Source organism: Leuciscus leuciscus (genome assembly GCF_965113295.1).
Source record: "Leuciscus leuciscus genome assembly, chromosome: 2".
In the NCBI taxonomy this organism is placed as follows: domain Eukaryota; kingdom Metazoa; phylum Chordata; class Actinopteri; order Cypriniformes; family Leuciscidae; genus Leuciscus; species Leuciscus leuciscus.
Genome location: NC_138726.1, coordinates 65,037,986 through 65,056,627, shown reverse-complemented (window position 1 = coordinate 65,056,627; position 18,642 = coordinate 65,037,986). Strand labels below are relative to the sequence as shown.

General features: G+C 39.5%; 2 protein-coding genes across 4 annotated transcripts in view; one reads left to right on the top strand and one right to left on the bottom strand.

The window, feature by feature from the left end:
* dctn1a (dynactin 1a) overlaps positions 1-18,642 on the top strand; it is a 46,563-nt gene that overhangs the window by 3,357 nt on the left and 24,564 nt on the right. Inside the window, exons 3-13 of one of the 2 annotated variants that reach the window (XM_082161564.1) lie at positions 956-1,037; positions 1,132-1,163; positions 3,273-3,290; positions 4,292-4,315; positions 7,387-7,539; positions 8,089-8,286; positions 8,948-9,152; positions 12,813-13,051; positions 13,909-14,013; positions 14,284-14,475; positions 17,463-17,576. In XM_082161564.1, coding sequence (XP_082017690.1) covers positions 956-1,037; positions 1,132-1,163; positions 3,273-3,290; positions 4,292-4,315; positions 7,387-7,539; positions 8,089-8,286; positions 8,948-9,152; positions 12,813-13,051; positions 13,909-14,013; positions 14,284-14,475; positions 17,463-17,576 — 1,362 coding nt within the window. The remainder of the gene's footprint in view (positions 1-955; positions 1,038-1,131; positions 1,164-3,272; positions 3,291-4,291; positions 4,316-7,386; positions 7,540-8,088; positions 8,287-8,947; positions 9,153-12,812; positions 13,052-13,908; positions 14,014-14,283; positions 14,476-17,462; positions 17,577-18,642) is intronic. The other variant, XM_082161565.1, reaches the window with a different exon arrangement.
* The window catches only part of LOC309492606 (uncharacterized protein), a 200,485-nt gene that overhangs the window by 164,267 nt on the left and 17,576 nt on the right, over positions 1-18,642 (bottom strand). The window lies entirely within an intron of this gene.

The following is an 18,642-nucleotide window of genomic DNA, read 5'->3' as shown; positions in this document are numbered from 1 at the left end:
TTAAAGCAACACTAAGGAACTTTTCCTCTTCGGTCCCCCTACTGGTTGGAAGCGGAATTGTCCATTAAGTCAAGTCAAGTCAAGTATATTTGTATAGCGCTTTTCACAATACAGATTGTATCAAAGCAGCTTCACAGTATTAAATTAAAATACTACAACAAAGTTTGTTTCAAGAGGAATTTATTGATTGATAAAATTAAATTAAATATCCCCAAAATATCCCCATAACCGCTGTTGTAAATAATTTAGCCTCCCGCAGTCTACTGTCGCACACACACTCACTGTTTATCCAGCACCGGCTTTGGAATGAACGATGTCCACAGACGAGGTAGAGTATGATGCATGATTTCATGAAAGTATGATGTATTGCGACATCAGAAACGAAGGAAAACTAAATAATGTCTATTGTAACGCTTGCCGTAAAGCAAGTCAAATTTGTAGTTTTCTTATGTCTCATTCGAACTACAGAAACGCGACCCGATCTGGCAAACTTACATAGTGTGGTTATAGCAGATATAGGGCTGCAAAGCAGTGCCTTTCACCCTGTTACGACTTGATGAACCACTGAAACGATTTTGGAAACATTATTTTAAGGTAAAAAATGTTACTTAGTGTTGCTTTAAGACTTTCAGGTTCAGAAACTGTAATTAGTTATAAAATAACACTGGACTTTATAAATAAAACATACATTACACATATAGTTACAAAAGTTATTCCGTGAAGAATGAGTGAATTCTCTCTGTCTTGTGTTGTTTGATTAGTGTTATTATAGAGCAGGAATATTAGGCTGCTGTCACTTTAAGAGCTGCACGGAAAACAGAGTCTCTCACTTGAATGGTTTAAAGTCATATTTTAATTTTATAACAAATATCTGATCCCCAACCCTAGGTAAGAACCCCAGATGTGTAAATGATGACGCATGTGAAAGCCCACACATCTGTCTCTTCTTCTGCAGATCCAGCTGATGGATGAAGGAGGGAGCTCTGCCACATCTCCAGACACCCCCGACTCCAGCGGACCCAAGCTGCCCAGGAGAGGTGAGAGATGACCTCACTTCCTGCTGGAGGAAGTGATGCGTGTGCTTTAACCAGAACACATGATGATTGAGTGCTTTTCTCTGCTATATTACAGAGGTCCAGGAGACTCCTAAAGCTGCTAAGCAGGTATGATTCATCAGATATTAGAGTTTTTATTTATATTTTTGAATTGGCTTTTATTTTTATACTTTCACTTTTTGTCATTTTGTTATTATTTAGGTTTATTTTATTTCAGTTTTAGTTGTTTTATTTTAGATTAGTCGTTTTAGTGCTTCAACTTAAACTAAACTAAAAGTTTTTCATTTTACACAATATATTTAATTTAATTTAATTTAAAATATCATTTATTTGAGCTTAATTTCAAAGAACAGTTTGTGTCAAAAATGAGTTTTTTTAGATAATGATGCTAACTCCGGTGTGAGTGTGTGCCGGTGTGGTGATCAAATGAGTCCTACTGAAGAGATGAGTCCCAGCTTAGGACCCCAAGCAATCCGATTGGTTCAAAGCAGGTTTTATGGGTAATCGCTTTAGTGCCTGGTTACAAATCATACAAAATCACTTTATTATAGAAGACGTTTGTACTATAACGAGTCATTAATGTATTTGAACTTATATGTTTCATATACTAGTTTTTAACCGAAGCTATAGATTGTGAAATTAAACATTTCTCGTTGTTTGTGTGTGTTTTTTTTTTCATTAATAAACAACATATTTGAGCTTCAAACAACTACATTCTCCACTGAGAAACTCTTAAAACTACATTTCGTGACACAATAACAGTCGTATTTTTAAGTTTCGCGGTCTTTCTCCTCTGCTATTGACGCAACTTGAGATCTTAAATATTAGCTATAGAATATATACAATTTACATATACAATATACAATTTAATATAATCTTACCTTGTATATAGCAGCGGGATTTAGCCTTCTACATAAAGCTCCCACATAATAACACTAAAACAGCTCACGTTAGCTACAAGTTATCCCAAGAACAGATTTAGATCAGGCATACTACTGGCATACTACTGGGGTCCTAAGCTCGGACTCATCTCTTCAATAGGACTCATTTGTTCACCACACCGGCTCTCCTCTGCTGGATTCTGTTCATTCCCTGTGAAAAATATCGGCCACAAACAATAGAAATGTGTGAAAATGAGAATAAGGAACTTGAAATGCTTTTCGTTCTGAGTTTGTTTGGCTCATTACATCCACATTATTCCTGCGGCCCATGATGCTTTACGTGAATTATGGGTGTAACTTCCATTAAGCTGTAAACAATCAGTGAAGCGCTCGCTCTATGAACACACGACGTTAAAGAGTGTCAGAATGATGACAATAATCTACTCACCCTTCATCCAACATTAAAAGGACATTTAAAAGTGTAAAAGCATCAACAAGGCATTTCAACAGATCAAATAACCCTAAAAGCGTGTAATATATATATATATATCTGTATTATATATCTTATGTTGCCTTAATCAAACATGTTCATTAACTTCAGCATTACGTGACACTATTTCAAAGTGATTGCCGTCATTTTGACTGATTTTAAATCGCATTTTCCTGTGAAAACAAAGAAAGAGACGAGAGGATTTGAGGAGAATAACGAGAGATTCTTCATATTCCAGTGAATTATTAATGGAATACATCGTACATTAAATCCGTGAGAACAGACCACAGATGTGCAGGATGTGTCGTCCTTTTCCACACTTCTACAGCGGATAGCAACGGGAACAGATAAACCGATCGTGAGGAAGAGAGAGAGCTCTGATGATCTCGTTATAACGTCTCGTTAAAATAACAAGTATAACGTTATTCTCATGATGTCTGAACATAAATCATGAAGGAAAATTGACAGCGTCACACTGACGGATCAGCTTTATCTGTAGGGAGACCTTATGGTTAGAAATGATTCATCTTGTTGAATGGAAGTTCCCCAAACCGGAAGTGGCACCCATAATCCAGCAGGCAGTGAGGTCATCAGGAGTAATGAGGATAAGACTAGATAATGAAGGTTTCTGTTCATTCGAATGCACTCTTTGTGTGTGTGTGTGTTTGTTTTTGTTTGTGTGTGTGCGTTTGTGTGCGTGTCTGTGTGCGTGTGCACGTGTGTGTTTGTTTGTTTGTTTGCTTGTTTGTGTGTGTGTGTGTGTGTGTGTGCGCGTGTGCGTGCGTGCGTGTGCGTGAGTGTGTGTGCGTGTGTGTGCGTGTGTGTGTATGCTAACATGATGAAAAGACTCCGACAGCTAAGAAGGTAGTACATCAGGACTCTGTGCTTCACAGCATTTCACACTGTTCACCGTCACTCTTTATTTCAAGCCTTTGGCTTCTTTTTCCATGGACGTGGTGTTTGACGTGGTGTTTGACTAGTGTGTGTGTTGTGCTGGTCTTCTGTTCTGCGGAGTAAGCTGCAGTCTCCACACCGACATCTCACTGAAACACTCGCGCACCCGATGTTGGCATGATCTCACGCATATCGCATATCATCTTACTGGATGTTTCCCATGTCACCAGTCTCACACACGCCTGCCCTTCAGATGAACTCAACATGCGGAGAACACACACACACTCTGGGCCGCACCAGCACAGACTCAGCTCATAGTGGAGGTGACCAAACCTGAACCTGTCAATCACGAAGCCGGCATAGCTCAGTCGTCTCTGGTGCAGTGAGGCCTGGTGGTGTTGCTCTCTACAATAAGATCATCAGTCAACATCAACTAACAATGAAAGATACTTCTACACTTTTATTAATCTCAGTTAATGTTAAATCTAACATGTACTAATACATTATTACAATCAAAAGTGGTCTTTGATAATATTATGATGGACTTGAACATTTGTATATTAACAAACAATTACAAAGATTAACAAAATCAGTTGTATTGCTCATTGTTAGTAATGTGACTAATATTACAGACTGGGATCTTATTGTAATGGGACCTTTTTTCTTTAATTAGAGCAACGAATATCTCAATTTGAACTTATAAGAGACCTAATAGACAAATAAAACACTTATAATCATCATTGCACACACAGTATATAGTGAATAATCAGTGTTTTAAAGGTTCCTCATGTTGAAGTTCATCTCAGTGTGTTTTGTGGTTGTGGGATGATGTTGATTAATTTCCTGATCCGTTCATGTTATAATCTCTTTCCTGCTCAACTTCTCTTTGCAATCCCTTCAACTTTGCCCTGTTCTTCCCGTCTCTGTATTTCCCTGTGTGTGTGTGTGTGTGTTTTCTGCTCCTCCCTCAGCCTCCTATGCGCCGTAGTACCAAGGTGAGCCTGAACACCGCAGCAAAGCATTCTGGGAAATGTCTGGTCTGATAAAGGGCTTTGTTCGGCATGGAACACTATTTTTACAGAATGAGATTCACGAATTAAACATGCAACCTGAGTTAAAGTACTGGCATACTATTGTTTCAGACGTTGTGATTGGCTGGTGAGTTTCTCCCTCATTACTGATGTTCTGTATTGAGTCCACCCGAACTCAGCCTTGTTAATCTGCTGCTGTTTAACACTTTACACCATTTACATTACATCACTATTATCCTTATCTGACTGTCAGATGAGAACACAACTTGAGCTTAATGATGACATGATTGTCTTTTGATGAGCTGCTTAATAGTTGAAATTGAATTAGTTTCATAATTGAGGAACTTTGTAACATTTAATACTGTTATTGAACTGAATTGAATCAACATTTAAACAGAATTGAGTTGATTAATGTCTCCTGTCTTCCCTTGAGTTGCTTATAGCTGAATTAAATTTGTCATAATTAATGAATTTTATAATAAGGTGAAATTTCACAATTCTCGATTCTAATTTCGATACCACTGCTAAAACTACTAATATACATTTTTAACATTATTCAAGACAGGTAACCAGTTATTAATAAAAAAACAAGACAAATAATCAAACTAAAAGCAATAGCACAAATAAATAACAAAGATAAAAATAAAATAAACAGTGATTTTCATGTAGATCTAACAGGAGCTGATTAGGCTGCTGTCACTTTAACCCTCTGGTGCTCTTTGCGTGTCGGTCAAAAATTACAGATTCTTTCTATTCAATGAAATGAATGTACTATATTTAAGTTCGATAATGTTTTTAATTTAATATTTTGTATTTTTAGGGGATTTTATGGTAGTAAATTATATTTACGCTGTATTTATAATCCATTTATTCACTTTTTGAGCATAGACCGGATAATTACATTTCCAACTTAAACTGTCGTAAATCTTCAATGTTTTGGAGGACAGACTGAAGTTTGATCTCTTTTCAAAGACGACACTTGGCAGATTATTGCTGAAGTGAACAAAAGTTTTAAAAAGACACTCGCCAAGACATTTTGAGATACATTTGTGTGAATTTGCCCATTCAAGCACAAGAAGACGTGAAAGAGGAACTCATGTTATTATTTGCATATTGTCTGAGACTCAGCCCTTATGAACCCTGCTGATCTCTGTGAAGCTGGTTTTGAAGCGATCTGTATCTGTAGATAATGAGTGTGATTAGATGATCCGAGGTGGTCCGGGTGTGTTTATTTTAACGAGTGTTTGTGTGATGAGCGTAAGGTTAATGTGAGCCGTTGTGTATTGTGCATGACAGTGGATCGCCCCGGGCCGCCTGTCCAGCTCCAGCTCTCTGCCCTCTCTCATTATGGTATGTGCCCGATCACAGAGCACTAGCACACCGTCACCGGCCCAGTTCACAGCTAAGGTTATCAATACCAGAACCCAGTCAGGAGGAGGGACTTTTGCTGAAGCGTCAGGTTAAATCAGTCAAAGCTTTTCCACTTGTTCAGTTGAAAAGTTTTGACTGTTTTTTTCACAATTTGTTTAAAGTCATCATGAAAGTGAAGTTGTGCTGGTCTTTTCTCCTCTATTGTTCTGTATATCCGAGTGAAACGCTTCTCAAACAAGAACAGATGTGGGCGGGGCTTGATTGTGCCTGTGGGGAATTGATTGGATGGTTCTGGTTTGCTATTGGCTGATCTCATGTGAGTGACAGGTTGCCCCGCCCACATCATCAGAGAAGAGGAAGTTATTGATTCAACATTATTAAAACAATAATTATGTGCACTGATAAATCATTTAGAATAAACACTGTAATATTCCATGAAATAAAAAAAATAAGAAAAAATTTGATTGCATGGTGACTTAGTCATTGTGTGGATGTTTAATTGTGATTATGAACTTTGTAAATGTGAAAACTTATTATAGCTTTGTATTTATAATAGTATGCAATGCCAAAGTAACCTGTCAGCATGAGTGAAGTCTGTGCTTTACATCAAGGACCGCGATGGAAACAAGTTTTTAACTCTAGTGCGTTATCATTGACGATTAGTGTATTTCACTATTTTCTTTGTCTAATAAATCAAATCAAATCAAAGGGGGAATTCACCCCTGACAAGACGGGCTTTTAATAAAACTTGGATGTCTGTGCACTAGAGATAATTTGTCAATCCGACTGTCCATGGGCGAAAATGACCAAATGCAGAACTTCGACCTGTAGTTTGAACTAGTGATGGGACAAAACTTTTAATTATTTGAATCAATTGATTCGCAAAATGATTTACAGTTTCAAAATGCTCTAAACACCAAACACTGGTCAGAATGGTGTAAAACACCTTTACAAAGTTATTGCCAAGGTATGCCTAAGGTTTCGAAGCTTCACGAAGCAGTGTTTCGAAAGGGCATGGCACTAGTAGATCCCGGCTCTGTAAAAATGATGCAAAATGACACATTTGAGTCCATCCGTTGGACTTTTGCACATAAACTGGGAGATCTGGATGCAGGTTACACTCAGAAAGAGTAAACCTTGTTTGTTTTTTAATATACTACTGACATAGTAACAATCCAAAGGCGTGTAGTAAAAATCTGTGAACTTGTCCTCAGAGCAGAAGCTTTCAGATCAAAGTTCATGAGGAACAAACTCAGTCAAGCTTGCCAAAACGTGTGTGTTAGGTGTGAACTGGGCCAGTGACATCACTGCACTGGGGTCAGGTGAGCACTGCGTGTGGGGTCAAAGGTCATGGGTGCAGTTGAATTCTCAGATTATCTAATTCTCAGATTATCTAATAGCATTGAATATGAAGTGTCTGTATAGTGTGTGTTGTTCTATGAAATTGTTTTGTTTGTTTTATGGAGAGCTTGATTAGTCAGTCCAAAACGAGACTTCAACTCTTCTTTATTATTTATATGTAGAGACCATTGAATGGTTTTGAGACTGTTAGGATGTGAACAGTAACATCAATGCACTGGGGTCAGGTGATCACTGCGTGTGGGGTCAGAGGTCACGAGTGCAGTTTATGTAAGATAACTCAGTGTGTGTGTGTTCTTCCTCAGGCTGGTCGTCCCTCTGTTGGAGGTTCATCACTTTCTGAATCTGTGTTAGTGGAGAATGAGTCCTCAACCTCTTCCCAGAAAGCACTGGGAGCTCCTGTCGTCCCACAGCCAAGCCCCGCCCCCAGTGGCCCGCCTCCTGCGACCCCTAGCAAGGTGAGCGACCTCTGACCTTTGCATTCTACGTCATATTGGCTTGAATGTACTCATTTTTGTTTACTTTTGGTCCACTATTGCATTATTTCAGTAATGAGCCTCTGAATGCCATGTTGTCTGTTGTCTAAATGTCATAATCATATGTTAACACACAAGTATTCATTACTTCAATGAGCTCATTATTTCGGCATTAAATTATTACATTGTTTGAATGAATACATTTTTAGCTAACTGTGATTTTGGTCTTTGTACATTTCTGAAATACATAACTTAGACAGTTACTCTGATAACAGATCACTGTAAACTGTAATGTGGACTCATGCATAGCTTCTGTAAAGCTGCTTTGAAACGATGTGTTTTGTGAAAAGCGCTATACAAATAAATGTGAATTGAATTCAAAGAGTTGAGTGTTGGTGCTTGCAATGCTGAGGTTATGGGTTCGATTCCCAGGGAAAGCAAGAACTGATAATAATGCAAATGTGTACCTTGAAATGCAATGTAAGTCGCTTTGGATAAATGTAAATGTGAATTGAATCTGTGTGTGTGCAGGAGGAGGAAAGTCTCCGAGCTCAAGTCAGGGATCTGGAGGAGAAGCTGGAGACGCTGCGGATGAAGCGCTCGGAGGATAAAGCCAAGCTGAAGGAGATGGAGAAGCACAAGATCCAGCTGGAGCAGCTGCAGGAGTGGAGGAGCAAGATGCAGGAGCAGCAGAACGAGCTGCAGAGACAGCTGAAGGAGGCCAAGAAGGTGCTCATTCACTCACGCACTCACTCACTCGCTCACTCACTCACGCACTCGCTCACACACTCACACACTCACACACTCACTCACTCACGCACTCACTCATTCACACACTCACGCACTCATTCACACACTCACGCACTCACTCACTCACGTAATCATTCACTCATACACTCACTCACACACTCACTCACTCAATCACACACTCACTCATTCACTCACACACTCACTCACTCACTAGCTCACACTCACTCACTCGCTCACACACTCATTCGCTCACACACTCACTCGCTCACACACTCATTCACTCACTCACTCATTCACTCACTCACACTCACACTCACACACACACTCACACACGTGTGTTCACTCACACACTCACTCACTCACACACTCACTCACTCACTCGCTCACACACTCACTCAATTACTCACTCACTCACTCACACACTCAATTACTCACTCACTCACACACTCAATCACTCACTCACTCACTCAATTACTCACTCACTCACTCACACACTCGCTCAATCACTCGCACAGTGTGTATCTGAGAGTAACTCCTCTGTAATAGAGTGGTGTGTGTGTGTGTATCTGAGAGTAACTCTGTAATAGAGTGGTGTGTGTGTGTGTGTGTATCTGAGCGTAACCCTGTCCTCTGTCTGCAGGAGGCCCGTGAGGCTCTGGAGGCTAAGGACCGCTACATGGAGGAGATGGCGGACACCGCGGACGCTATCGAGATGGCCACGCTGGACAAGGAGATGGCGGAGGAGCGGGCAGAGTCCCTGCAGCAGGAGCTGGAGAGCCTGAAGGAGAAGCTGGAGGAGCTCACCATGGACCTGGAGATCCTCAAGCACGAGATACAGGAGAAGGGTACGCACTGGGGCTGGGAATCGGATACTTGAGGTCAGGAATCATATATTTGAGGTCAGGAATCGGATACTTGAGGTCAGGAATCGGAGGAATTGGATACTTGAGGTCAGGAATCGGATACTTGAGGGCAGGAATCGGAGAATCGAATACTTGAGGTCAGGAATCAGATACTTGAGGGCAGGAATCGGAGGAATTGGATACTTGAGGTCAGGAATAGGATACTTGAGGTCAGGAATCGGAGGAATTGGATACTTGAGGTCAGGAATAGGATACTTGAGGTCAGGAATAGAATACTTGAGGTCAGGAATAGAATACTTGAGGGCAGGAATCGGGATACTTGAGGTCAGGAATCGAACACTTGAGGTCAGGAATCAGATACTTGAGGTCAGGAATCGGAGGAATTGGATACTTGAGGTCAGGAATAGAATACTTGAGGTCAGGAATAGAATACTTGAGGGCAGGAATCGGATACTTGAGGTCAGGAATCGAACACTTGAGGTCAGGAATCAGATACTTGAGGTCAGGAATCGGAGGAATTGGATACTTGAGGTCAGGAATAGAATACTTGAGGTCAGGAATAGAATACTTGAGGGCAGGAATCGGATACTTGAGGTCAGGAATAGAATACTTGAGGTCAGGAATCAGATACTTGAGGTCAGGAATCGGAGGAATTGGATACTTGAGGTCAGGAATAGAATACTTGAGGTCAGGAATAGAATACTTGAGGTCAGGACTCAGATACTTGAGGTCAGGAATTAAATACTTGAGGGCAGGAATCGGAGAATCGGATACTTGAGGTCAGGAATCAGATACTTGAGGGCAGGAATCGGATACTTGAGGTCAGGAATCGGATACTTGAGGGCAGGAATCGAATACTTGAGGGCAGGAATCGGAGGAATTGGATACTTGAGGTCAGGAATTGAATACTTGAGGTCAGGAATAGAATACTTGAGGTCAGGAATCAGATACTTGAGGTCAGGAATCGGATACTTGAGGGCAGGAATCGAATACTTGAGGGCAGGAATCGAATACTTGAGGGCAGGAATCGGGTACTTGAGGTCAGGAATCGGATACTTGAGGTCAGGAATTGGATACTTGAGGTCAGGAATTGAATACTTGAGGGCAGGAATCGAATACTTGAGGGCAGGAATCGAATACTTGAGGTCAGGAATTGGATACTTGAGGTCAGGAATTGAATACTTGAGGTCAGGAATTGAATACTTGAGGGCAGGAATCGAATACTTGAGGGCAGGAATCGAATACTTGAGGGCAGGAATCGAATACTTGAGGGCAGAAAGCGAATACTTGAGGGCAGGAATCGGATACTTGAGGTCAGGAATCGAACACTTGAGGACAGGAATCGGAGAATCGAATACTTGAGGTCAGGAATCAGATACTTGAGGGCAGGAATCGGAGGAATTGGATACTTAAGGTCAGGAATTGAATACTTGAGGTCAGGAATAGAATACTTGAGGTCAGGAATCAGATACTTAAGATCAGGAATCGGAGGAATTGGATACTTGAGGTCAGGAATTGAATACTTGAGGTCAGGAATAGAATACTTGAGGTCAGGAATCAGATACTTGAGGTCAGGAATCAGATACTTGAGGTCAGGAATTGAATACTTGAGGGCAGGAATCGGAGAATCAGATACTTGAGGTCAGGAATAGAATACTTGAGAGCAGGAATAGAATACTTGAGGGCAGGAATCGGATACTTGAGGTCAGGAATCCAACACTTGAGGGCAGGAATCGGAGAATCGAATACTTGAGGTCAGGAATCGGATACTTGAGGGCAGGAATCGGAGGAATTGGATACTTAAGGTCAGGAATAGGATACTTGAGGTCAGGAATCGGAGGAATTGGATACTTGAGGTCAGGAATAGGATACTTGAGGTCAGGAATAGAATACTTGAGGTCAGGAATAGAATACTTGAGGGCAGGAATAGAATGCTTGAGGGCAGGAATCGGATACTTGAGGGCAGGAATCGGACACTTGAGGACAGGAATCGAATACTTGAGGTCAGGAATCAGATACTTGAGGGCAGGAATCGGAGGAATTGAATACTTGAGGTCAGGAATTGAATACTTGAGGTCAGGAATAGAATACTTGAGGTCAGGAATCAGATACTTGAGGGCAGGAATCGGAGGAATTGGATACTTGAGGTCAGGATTTGAATACTTGAGGTCAGGAATAGAATACTTGAGGTCAGGAATAGAATACTTGAGGTCAGGACTCAGATACTTGAGGTCAGGAATTGAATACTTGAGGGCAGGAATCGGAGAATCGGATACTTGAGGTCAGGAATCAGATACTTGAGGGCAGGAATCGGAGGAATCGGATACTTGAGGGCAGGAATCGAATACTTGAGGTCAGGAATCGGATACTTGAGGTCAGGAATTGAATACTTGAGGGCAGGAATCGAATACTTGAGGGCAGGAATCGAACACTTGAGGGCAGGAATCGGATACTTGAGGTCAGGAATCGGATACTTGAGGTCAGGAATCAGATACTTGAGTTCAGGAATCGGAGAATCGGATACTTGAGGTTAGGAATCAAATACTTGAGGTCAAAATTTAAATTCCTCTTATTGATTCCTTTGTGAGCATTTCAATATGACTTTAAACCCCATGCACTGTTCTCATTTGTATCAGTATATTGGATCCGTGCAGCTCCTAAAGTGACAGCAGCCTAATATTCCTGCAGCCGTCTCTATAATAACACTAATATTCCTGCAGCCGTCTCTATAATAACACTAATATTCCTGCAGCCGTCTCTATAATAACACTAATATTCCTGCTGCCGTCTCTATTCCTGCAGCCGTCTCTATAATAACACTAATATTCCTGCAGCCGTCTCTATAATAACACTAATATTCCTGCAGCCGTCTCTATAATAACACTAATATTCCTGCTGCCGTCTCTATTCCTGCAGCCGTCTCTATAATAACACTAATATTCCTGCTGCCGTCTCTATAATAACACTAATCAAACAACAAAAGACAGAGAAAATTCAGTCTTGACTGAATAACTTTTATATTTGTATATTTGAAATATATTTGTAATGTATATTTTATTTATAAAGTGTTATTTTACATTTGATTACTCAAGTTTTTGAACCTGAATACCTAAACATTTTAAAACACTGATTATTTCAATCATATCTTTTTTCAGTTGTGTCTATTTGTTGCTATTGCTAATTTGTTCTTTTTTCAAATAATGAGTGTTGACTTCTTTAATAACGCTTGAAGTTTATATTAGTTCGGCTAGTTGTTCTTCTATGGTGTTTTTAAACCACAGGCAAACGTTCCTTGTGTAAGTGTTCTTTAGCCTGTTGATTTGTGTTCATGATATTCATCTACAATTAAATGTTTTGCAATAACAATTAATGTCAATGATATATATATATATATATTTTTTTTATTTTTTTTTATTTTTTTTTACCGTATTGGAATCGAAATTAGGAATCGCTAAGAATCGGAATCAATAAGCAGAATCGAAATCGGAATCGTTAAAATTCAAACGATACCCAACCCGTGTAGGAACCAAACACACACACACACACACACACACACACACACACACACACACACACACACACACACACACACACACACACGTGTGCCGGACAGTCATGTGACCTCTGCCTGTGTCTCTTCAGGTTCAGATGGAGCGGCGTCCAGTTATCAGCTCAAGCAGCTGGAGGAGCAGAACGGGCGTCTGAAGGAGGCGCTGGTCAGGATGAGGGATCTGTCCTCCTCAGAGAAGCAGGAGCACCTGAAGCTGCAGAAGCAGATGGAGAAGAAGAACTCCGAGCTGGAGACGCTGAGAGCGCAGAAGGAGAAACTGCAGGAGCAGATGAAGGAGGCTGAGGCCACAGTCGACGAGCTCAAGGAACAGGTCAGAGGAAAACAAGCAGAAGGAATCAGATCCACACACACTCCTTTGGGTGAAAGTTATCAGCATTTAGATACAAATGAAACCTGATTGTAAGTGTTACTGGTTAAAGACAGACTAGTAGACTGGAAAATGAGTCAAAATAATAATAAAGCCAAATAATACATTATAATTCAATTGGTTAGACTTGCTTTTTGATCATTAAAATGTAATCAAACCGGAAATCCAGGAATTTAGGGAAACGCGGGATACGAGGGGGAAAAAATTAAATGAAATTGGTCTTAAAAATTAGGGGGAAACTGATTTTGGGAAAGAATAAAGTAGATTTCATAGGGTTAAGGGTAGTTTTGCTGCTTTATTTTTTACATTTGCAAGAAAATGTGAACAGTTATAAGACATTTAACAGTGATATTTTTCGAATCTACTTATTGATTCCTAATTTCGATTCCAAAAAAGTAAAACAAAACTTGGATATCATTCACATTTAGTCTTATTACAAAACATTTAATTGTGGCTGAATATCATGAACACAAATCAACAGACGATTGAAATAAACAGTGTTATAAGATTTTCAGGTATTCAGGTTCAGAAACTGAAATCAAATGTAAAATAACACTTTATAAATAAAATATACATTACAAATATAGTTACAAAAGTTGTTCAGTCTAGAACGAGTGAATTTTCTCTTTGTCTTTTGTTGTTTGATTAGTGTTATTATAGAGACGGCTGCAGGAATATTAGGCTTTAAGAACTGCACAGATCCAATATACTGATACACGTGTGTGTGTGTGTGTGTGTGTGTGTGTGTGTGTGTGTGTGTGTGTGTGTGTGTGTGTGTGTGTGTGTGTGTGTGTGTTCAGGTGGACGCTGCTTTAGGAGCCGAGGAGATGGTGGAGACACTGACGGAGAGAAACTTAGACCTGGAAGAGAAAGTGCGAGAGCTGAGAGAGACCGTCAGTGACCTGGTGAGCAGCGTTACTCCACTAGCATTCAGATGAACTTTCTATATAATATTTTAAATTACTTTTTCATTTTTATATTATCCATTTCTAGACTCTTTTAGTCTACTAAACATTTGTAGCCCCTGCCATCCAATAATCACAAAAACCTTTGTGATGTGTTACTTTTAACATGAAGCAAAGTCTCAACTTTAAAATTCAGTCGTTAAATCATCATGATTTATATCGTACAGCAAAAGTGTTTATCTATAGCCGTCTTCATTCTCTGTGTTTTAGGAGTCGATAAACGAGATGAACGACGAGCTGCAGGAGAACTCGCGTGAGACGGAGCTGGAGCTGCGGGAACATCTGGATCTGGCCGGAGCTCGAGTGCGAGAGGCGCAGAAGAGAGTCGAGGCGTGCCAGGAGACCGTGGCCGACTATCAGCACACCATCAGCAAATACAGGGAGCTCACCACACACCTGCAGGTCAGACAGATTTCATCTATCACGAGAGCGAAGCACTGACTGACAAGATGATGACGGCGGAATATCTGGTGTCACAGCGAAATGTAAAAGCAACTATATAAGCCAATTTGTCATTGCACGGTTTTGTTGTGTTTTCCATTAAGAATAACAGGCCATTCAAGCAATCCTGTGCGGACGTGCGCATTTTAGTTTCACTTTCAAATTAGCGCTAATTTGGGGTGGATTGCTTGAGTGGTGAGTTCATTAGCCTATTATTCTTAATAACTGTACACAACAAAACCATCATGACTGCCTGTGCGGACGCGGGCATTTTACTTTCACCTTTAAATTAGCGGTTTAAAAGCCTCCGCCGGTGATACCCGTGTTACCCGTGATGTCACACGTCGATTAACCGGTGGGAAATATCCTCGCCGTTAAATCCCTAGTTTACATGCATCTACTGTCAAAAACACTCCTAATAATGACTGTATCCAAAAAAAAGGACAAAATAAGGTATAATATAATTGAACAACACTGTCAAAATACAGTTATTATAGTTTATATACAGTTAATATATATATATATCAGAGTTTCCGCTAGAAAAAAATGGTGCCGGTCAAAGTGGTCAAACCTCACCAAAGCAGAGGTTTCGTTTTCCGGACATTTTGATGATATGCCGGTCAAATATATCGCCTCTTAATTAGTCAAGTTGAGGAAAACTGGACGCAGGCTATGTAACTTAAAAAATGACATAATCAGGCCGTATAGAATGCAACATGTTTATAACTTTCAAATAGACGGGAAAAAACATGAACGTCCGATTGGCGTCAATCAACGGCAATTGTTTTTACTATGGTTTCACATTCATAGTTTAACAAACCAATCCCCCTTCCCCACATAAAATACACTCTCAGTATGTCTCATTTAGCTGGTAACATTTAAATTGGCCACCGTGAAATGACTCCTTGTCAAATGAACTAGGCTACTTTTTACGCTGTTTTGCAGTGCTGAATTGTGCAGCTGCCGATTACAGATTTGCGCAAATGTTTTGCGCTATTATCTAAAAATAAATACCTATAAAAAAACTATTGCGAAATGACGGCGTTTCCATTAACCGATGTTATGCGACTAAAACGTCATTTGTTCTCTCAAGATAAGTCATTTAAAAAATCACGGCAACGGACGTTGGTTTATATAATATCACAGCCAACGCATTAGACATTATTATTATCATTATTATGGAAGGAGACGTGGCAAAGTTGAACACCAAATTTTTTATTTGAACTGGCTACACCAACTGCTGCGCAAAAAAAGTAAATATCGACGAATTTTCAGATTTTTGTTTATGACTTTTTGCCCCTTTATTAAACATTTAAAATATTCACAAATTAATATTGAAAAAATTTCGTTTTACTGGTTTTCTAAGGCCAAATTAGAACCTGGAATTGATGTTTTTCCCGCAGTGCTGCATGAGAAGAGCCATTAATATTATTAATAAACTATTGTTTTCTAAGTGTTGGCTAAAATCATATCTCCATCTCCGCTGTTAAGCAGATGCGCTTTTAGAGAGAATTACATAATCAGAAGGTATTATCTTTCGATTCGAATTTGTTCGTTTTAAAGTGGACATTTCAAGCTTTAGTCATAGGCTATATTTTGTTTTAGTTTTCGCGCTCCAGTTTATGGAGATCATGAAAGTGCGTCTGATTGTTTTATTTTATTTTACAAAAGCACAACGTTTTCTTGTTATTGTGAGTTTACACAAATAAAAGTAGTTGAGAATAATGTATTATTATTTTCTGTATGACCAGAAATGATAGAGTATTTTAAGTTATTTCCACTGTTGATAGAAAAATGCAAGTGTTTGCGCCCGCGCCTCCGTGCCATGCAGTGCGCGCTCCACACTCAGCTTTGTTCCTTTTTTGCATAAAAGCGTCTTCTAAATATAGCTTATTAAATGTTATAATATAATAAAATAAAATAATATAAAATAATTATTATTTGCGTATACATGGACCTCAAACACACCGCGTCTTCTAAGTCAGGTGACTGTAAATGCGCAAAAACTGTTTCCATTGCAGTTTTGCGAAATAGTACTCCTTTTTTCGAATTGCCTGAAAAACCACCTCATGCATTGCGAGCGTAAAAGTTTTTTTGCGATAAAAGGGAGTTTTTGCGAAATTGACGTGTTTCCATTGTGCGTATTTTTAATTCGCAATTTCAATTTGCGCAATTTGAAGGGTAATGGAAACGCGGCACAACTTGCAATGCGCATAAGCCGCGTAACCTTGTTCTCCGCAAGGCGACTTCGCTGCTTCGTCTTGATCCGATTCTGCTTTTTCTCCGGTGGTGGTGGAGCTGTCTGGACATCTGAGGCTTCAGGCGTTCCTGATTCACCATCGTCCGTCGCGTCTGGCCTCTGAAAAAAGCTTTTAAGGCTAGTCTGCCTGGGCCTGGCCATATTTGAAACGTCTCACTCATTTGTTCGTTGTTTAGGTCTATATTACAGCCGTTTTAGGCATGCGCTTTATTTGAAATGCAGCATGCGATGTTGTTTAATAACTTTCAAACGGTAGGCTAGAGCCTGTTCCTTTATGACATAGCCAAATGTCGGTGTATTTTTGCTTTATACATTTTAGGCTTATTCTCAAATTCAGATTGTGTTAGGGGGGCGGGACTATTAGGCAATTTGAATCGGACAATTTGACCGGAGAGATTTAATTTTGTCGGACATTTCATTTTTTTTCCGGCCAATGTCCGGCAATTACCGGACAACGGAAACCCTGATATATATATATATATATATATATATATATCCATAAAAATATGATTACATCTGGATCAGTTCTTGTGTATGCTGATTATTTCCCTCCATGTCATATTTGTGTTTTTTTGTCCATATTTCTCGTGCAGATTCTCCTAGTGTGACTTTTCTGTAGTCAAACTTTGTCATCCCTCATTCGTCCATGACTCTACATGTGACCCTCTTTTGTCGTGTGTGTAAACAGGAGGTGAACCGAGAGTTGACCAATCAGCAGAGCAGCTCAGCGGAGCTCCAGCAGCCGACGGCAGAGCTCTTCGACTTCAAGATCAAGTTTGCAGAGACCAAAGCGTACGCCAAGGTACCGCTAGAACCCTTAAACACACCGTGATCGGACACTGACGGGGGGGGGGGGGTGTGTGTGTGTGTGTGTGTGTGTTCATTTTGTCAGCTATTTTTACATTTAGTCAATTCAATTCGATTCAATGCAAATGTGCTTTATTGGCATGACAATTATTTATGTATTATGTAATTATGTATTGCCAAAACATTTCCAATCATCATACATATACATACAGAAAATAAATAAGTAGATAAATAAATAAATAAATAAATAAATAAATAATAAAATAAAAAGGTAAGTAGAACATTTAATAAAAATGTCTGAATTCTGTGAACAGTTTAGAATTCAGTGAGTGTGTGTGTGCATGCGAGTGTTTGTGTATATGAGTGAATGTGTGTTTGTGTATATGAGTGAATGTGTGTGTGTGTGTGTGTGTGTGTGTGTGTGTGTGTGTGTGTGTGTGTGTGTGTGTGTGTGTGTGTGTGTGAGTGTGTGTGTGTGTAAGCGCATTACTAATTAGTCCTCCCTCTTTCTGTGACAGGCATCAGTATATCTAGTAGGATATAGTCTTTTTTTTTTCACCTAATAAATGTTGAAGTTGTGTTTTATTGTTTAATTTTATGAAGTTAGTGCAAAGTATTTCAATAAAATGACTAAATTACATTTATTTTCTTAGTCCTGTGTCAAATGTACTTTTTAGTTTTGATCATATTTAGTCAGCCTTGCCCTGTTTTCATTCAGTCAAGGTTTAGTCGACTAAAAGCCTGGGCATATTAGTCTAGTTTTAGTCAATGAAAACTTAGACAAAACTCAGAATTATTGCACTTTCATATACAAGTACAAATCTAGAGAATGTCTCGTATAGTCTCATCATGTCTCAGAGAACTCGTATGCATGCTTTATTTCACCTAATCTAGTTTCCTGATTTTTTTCATACGCTATTTGTCATAAATTAACTCATTCTCTACAAGACATTTCTCTCAAAATTAAATGGTGAAATTTCTCATAATTCCAAATTACATTAATGTTTTTTTATAAAAAAATAAAACAAAAGACTATTTATGGTCACATTGAACTGCGTATG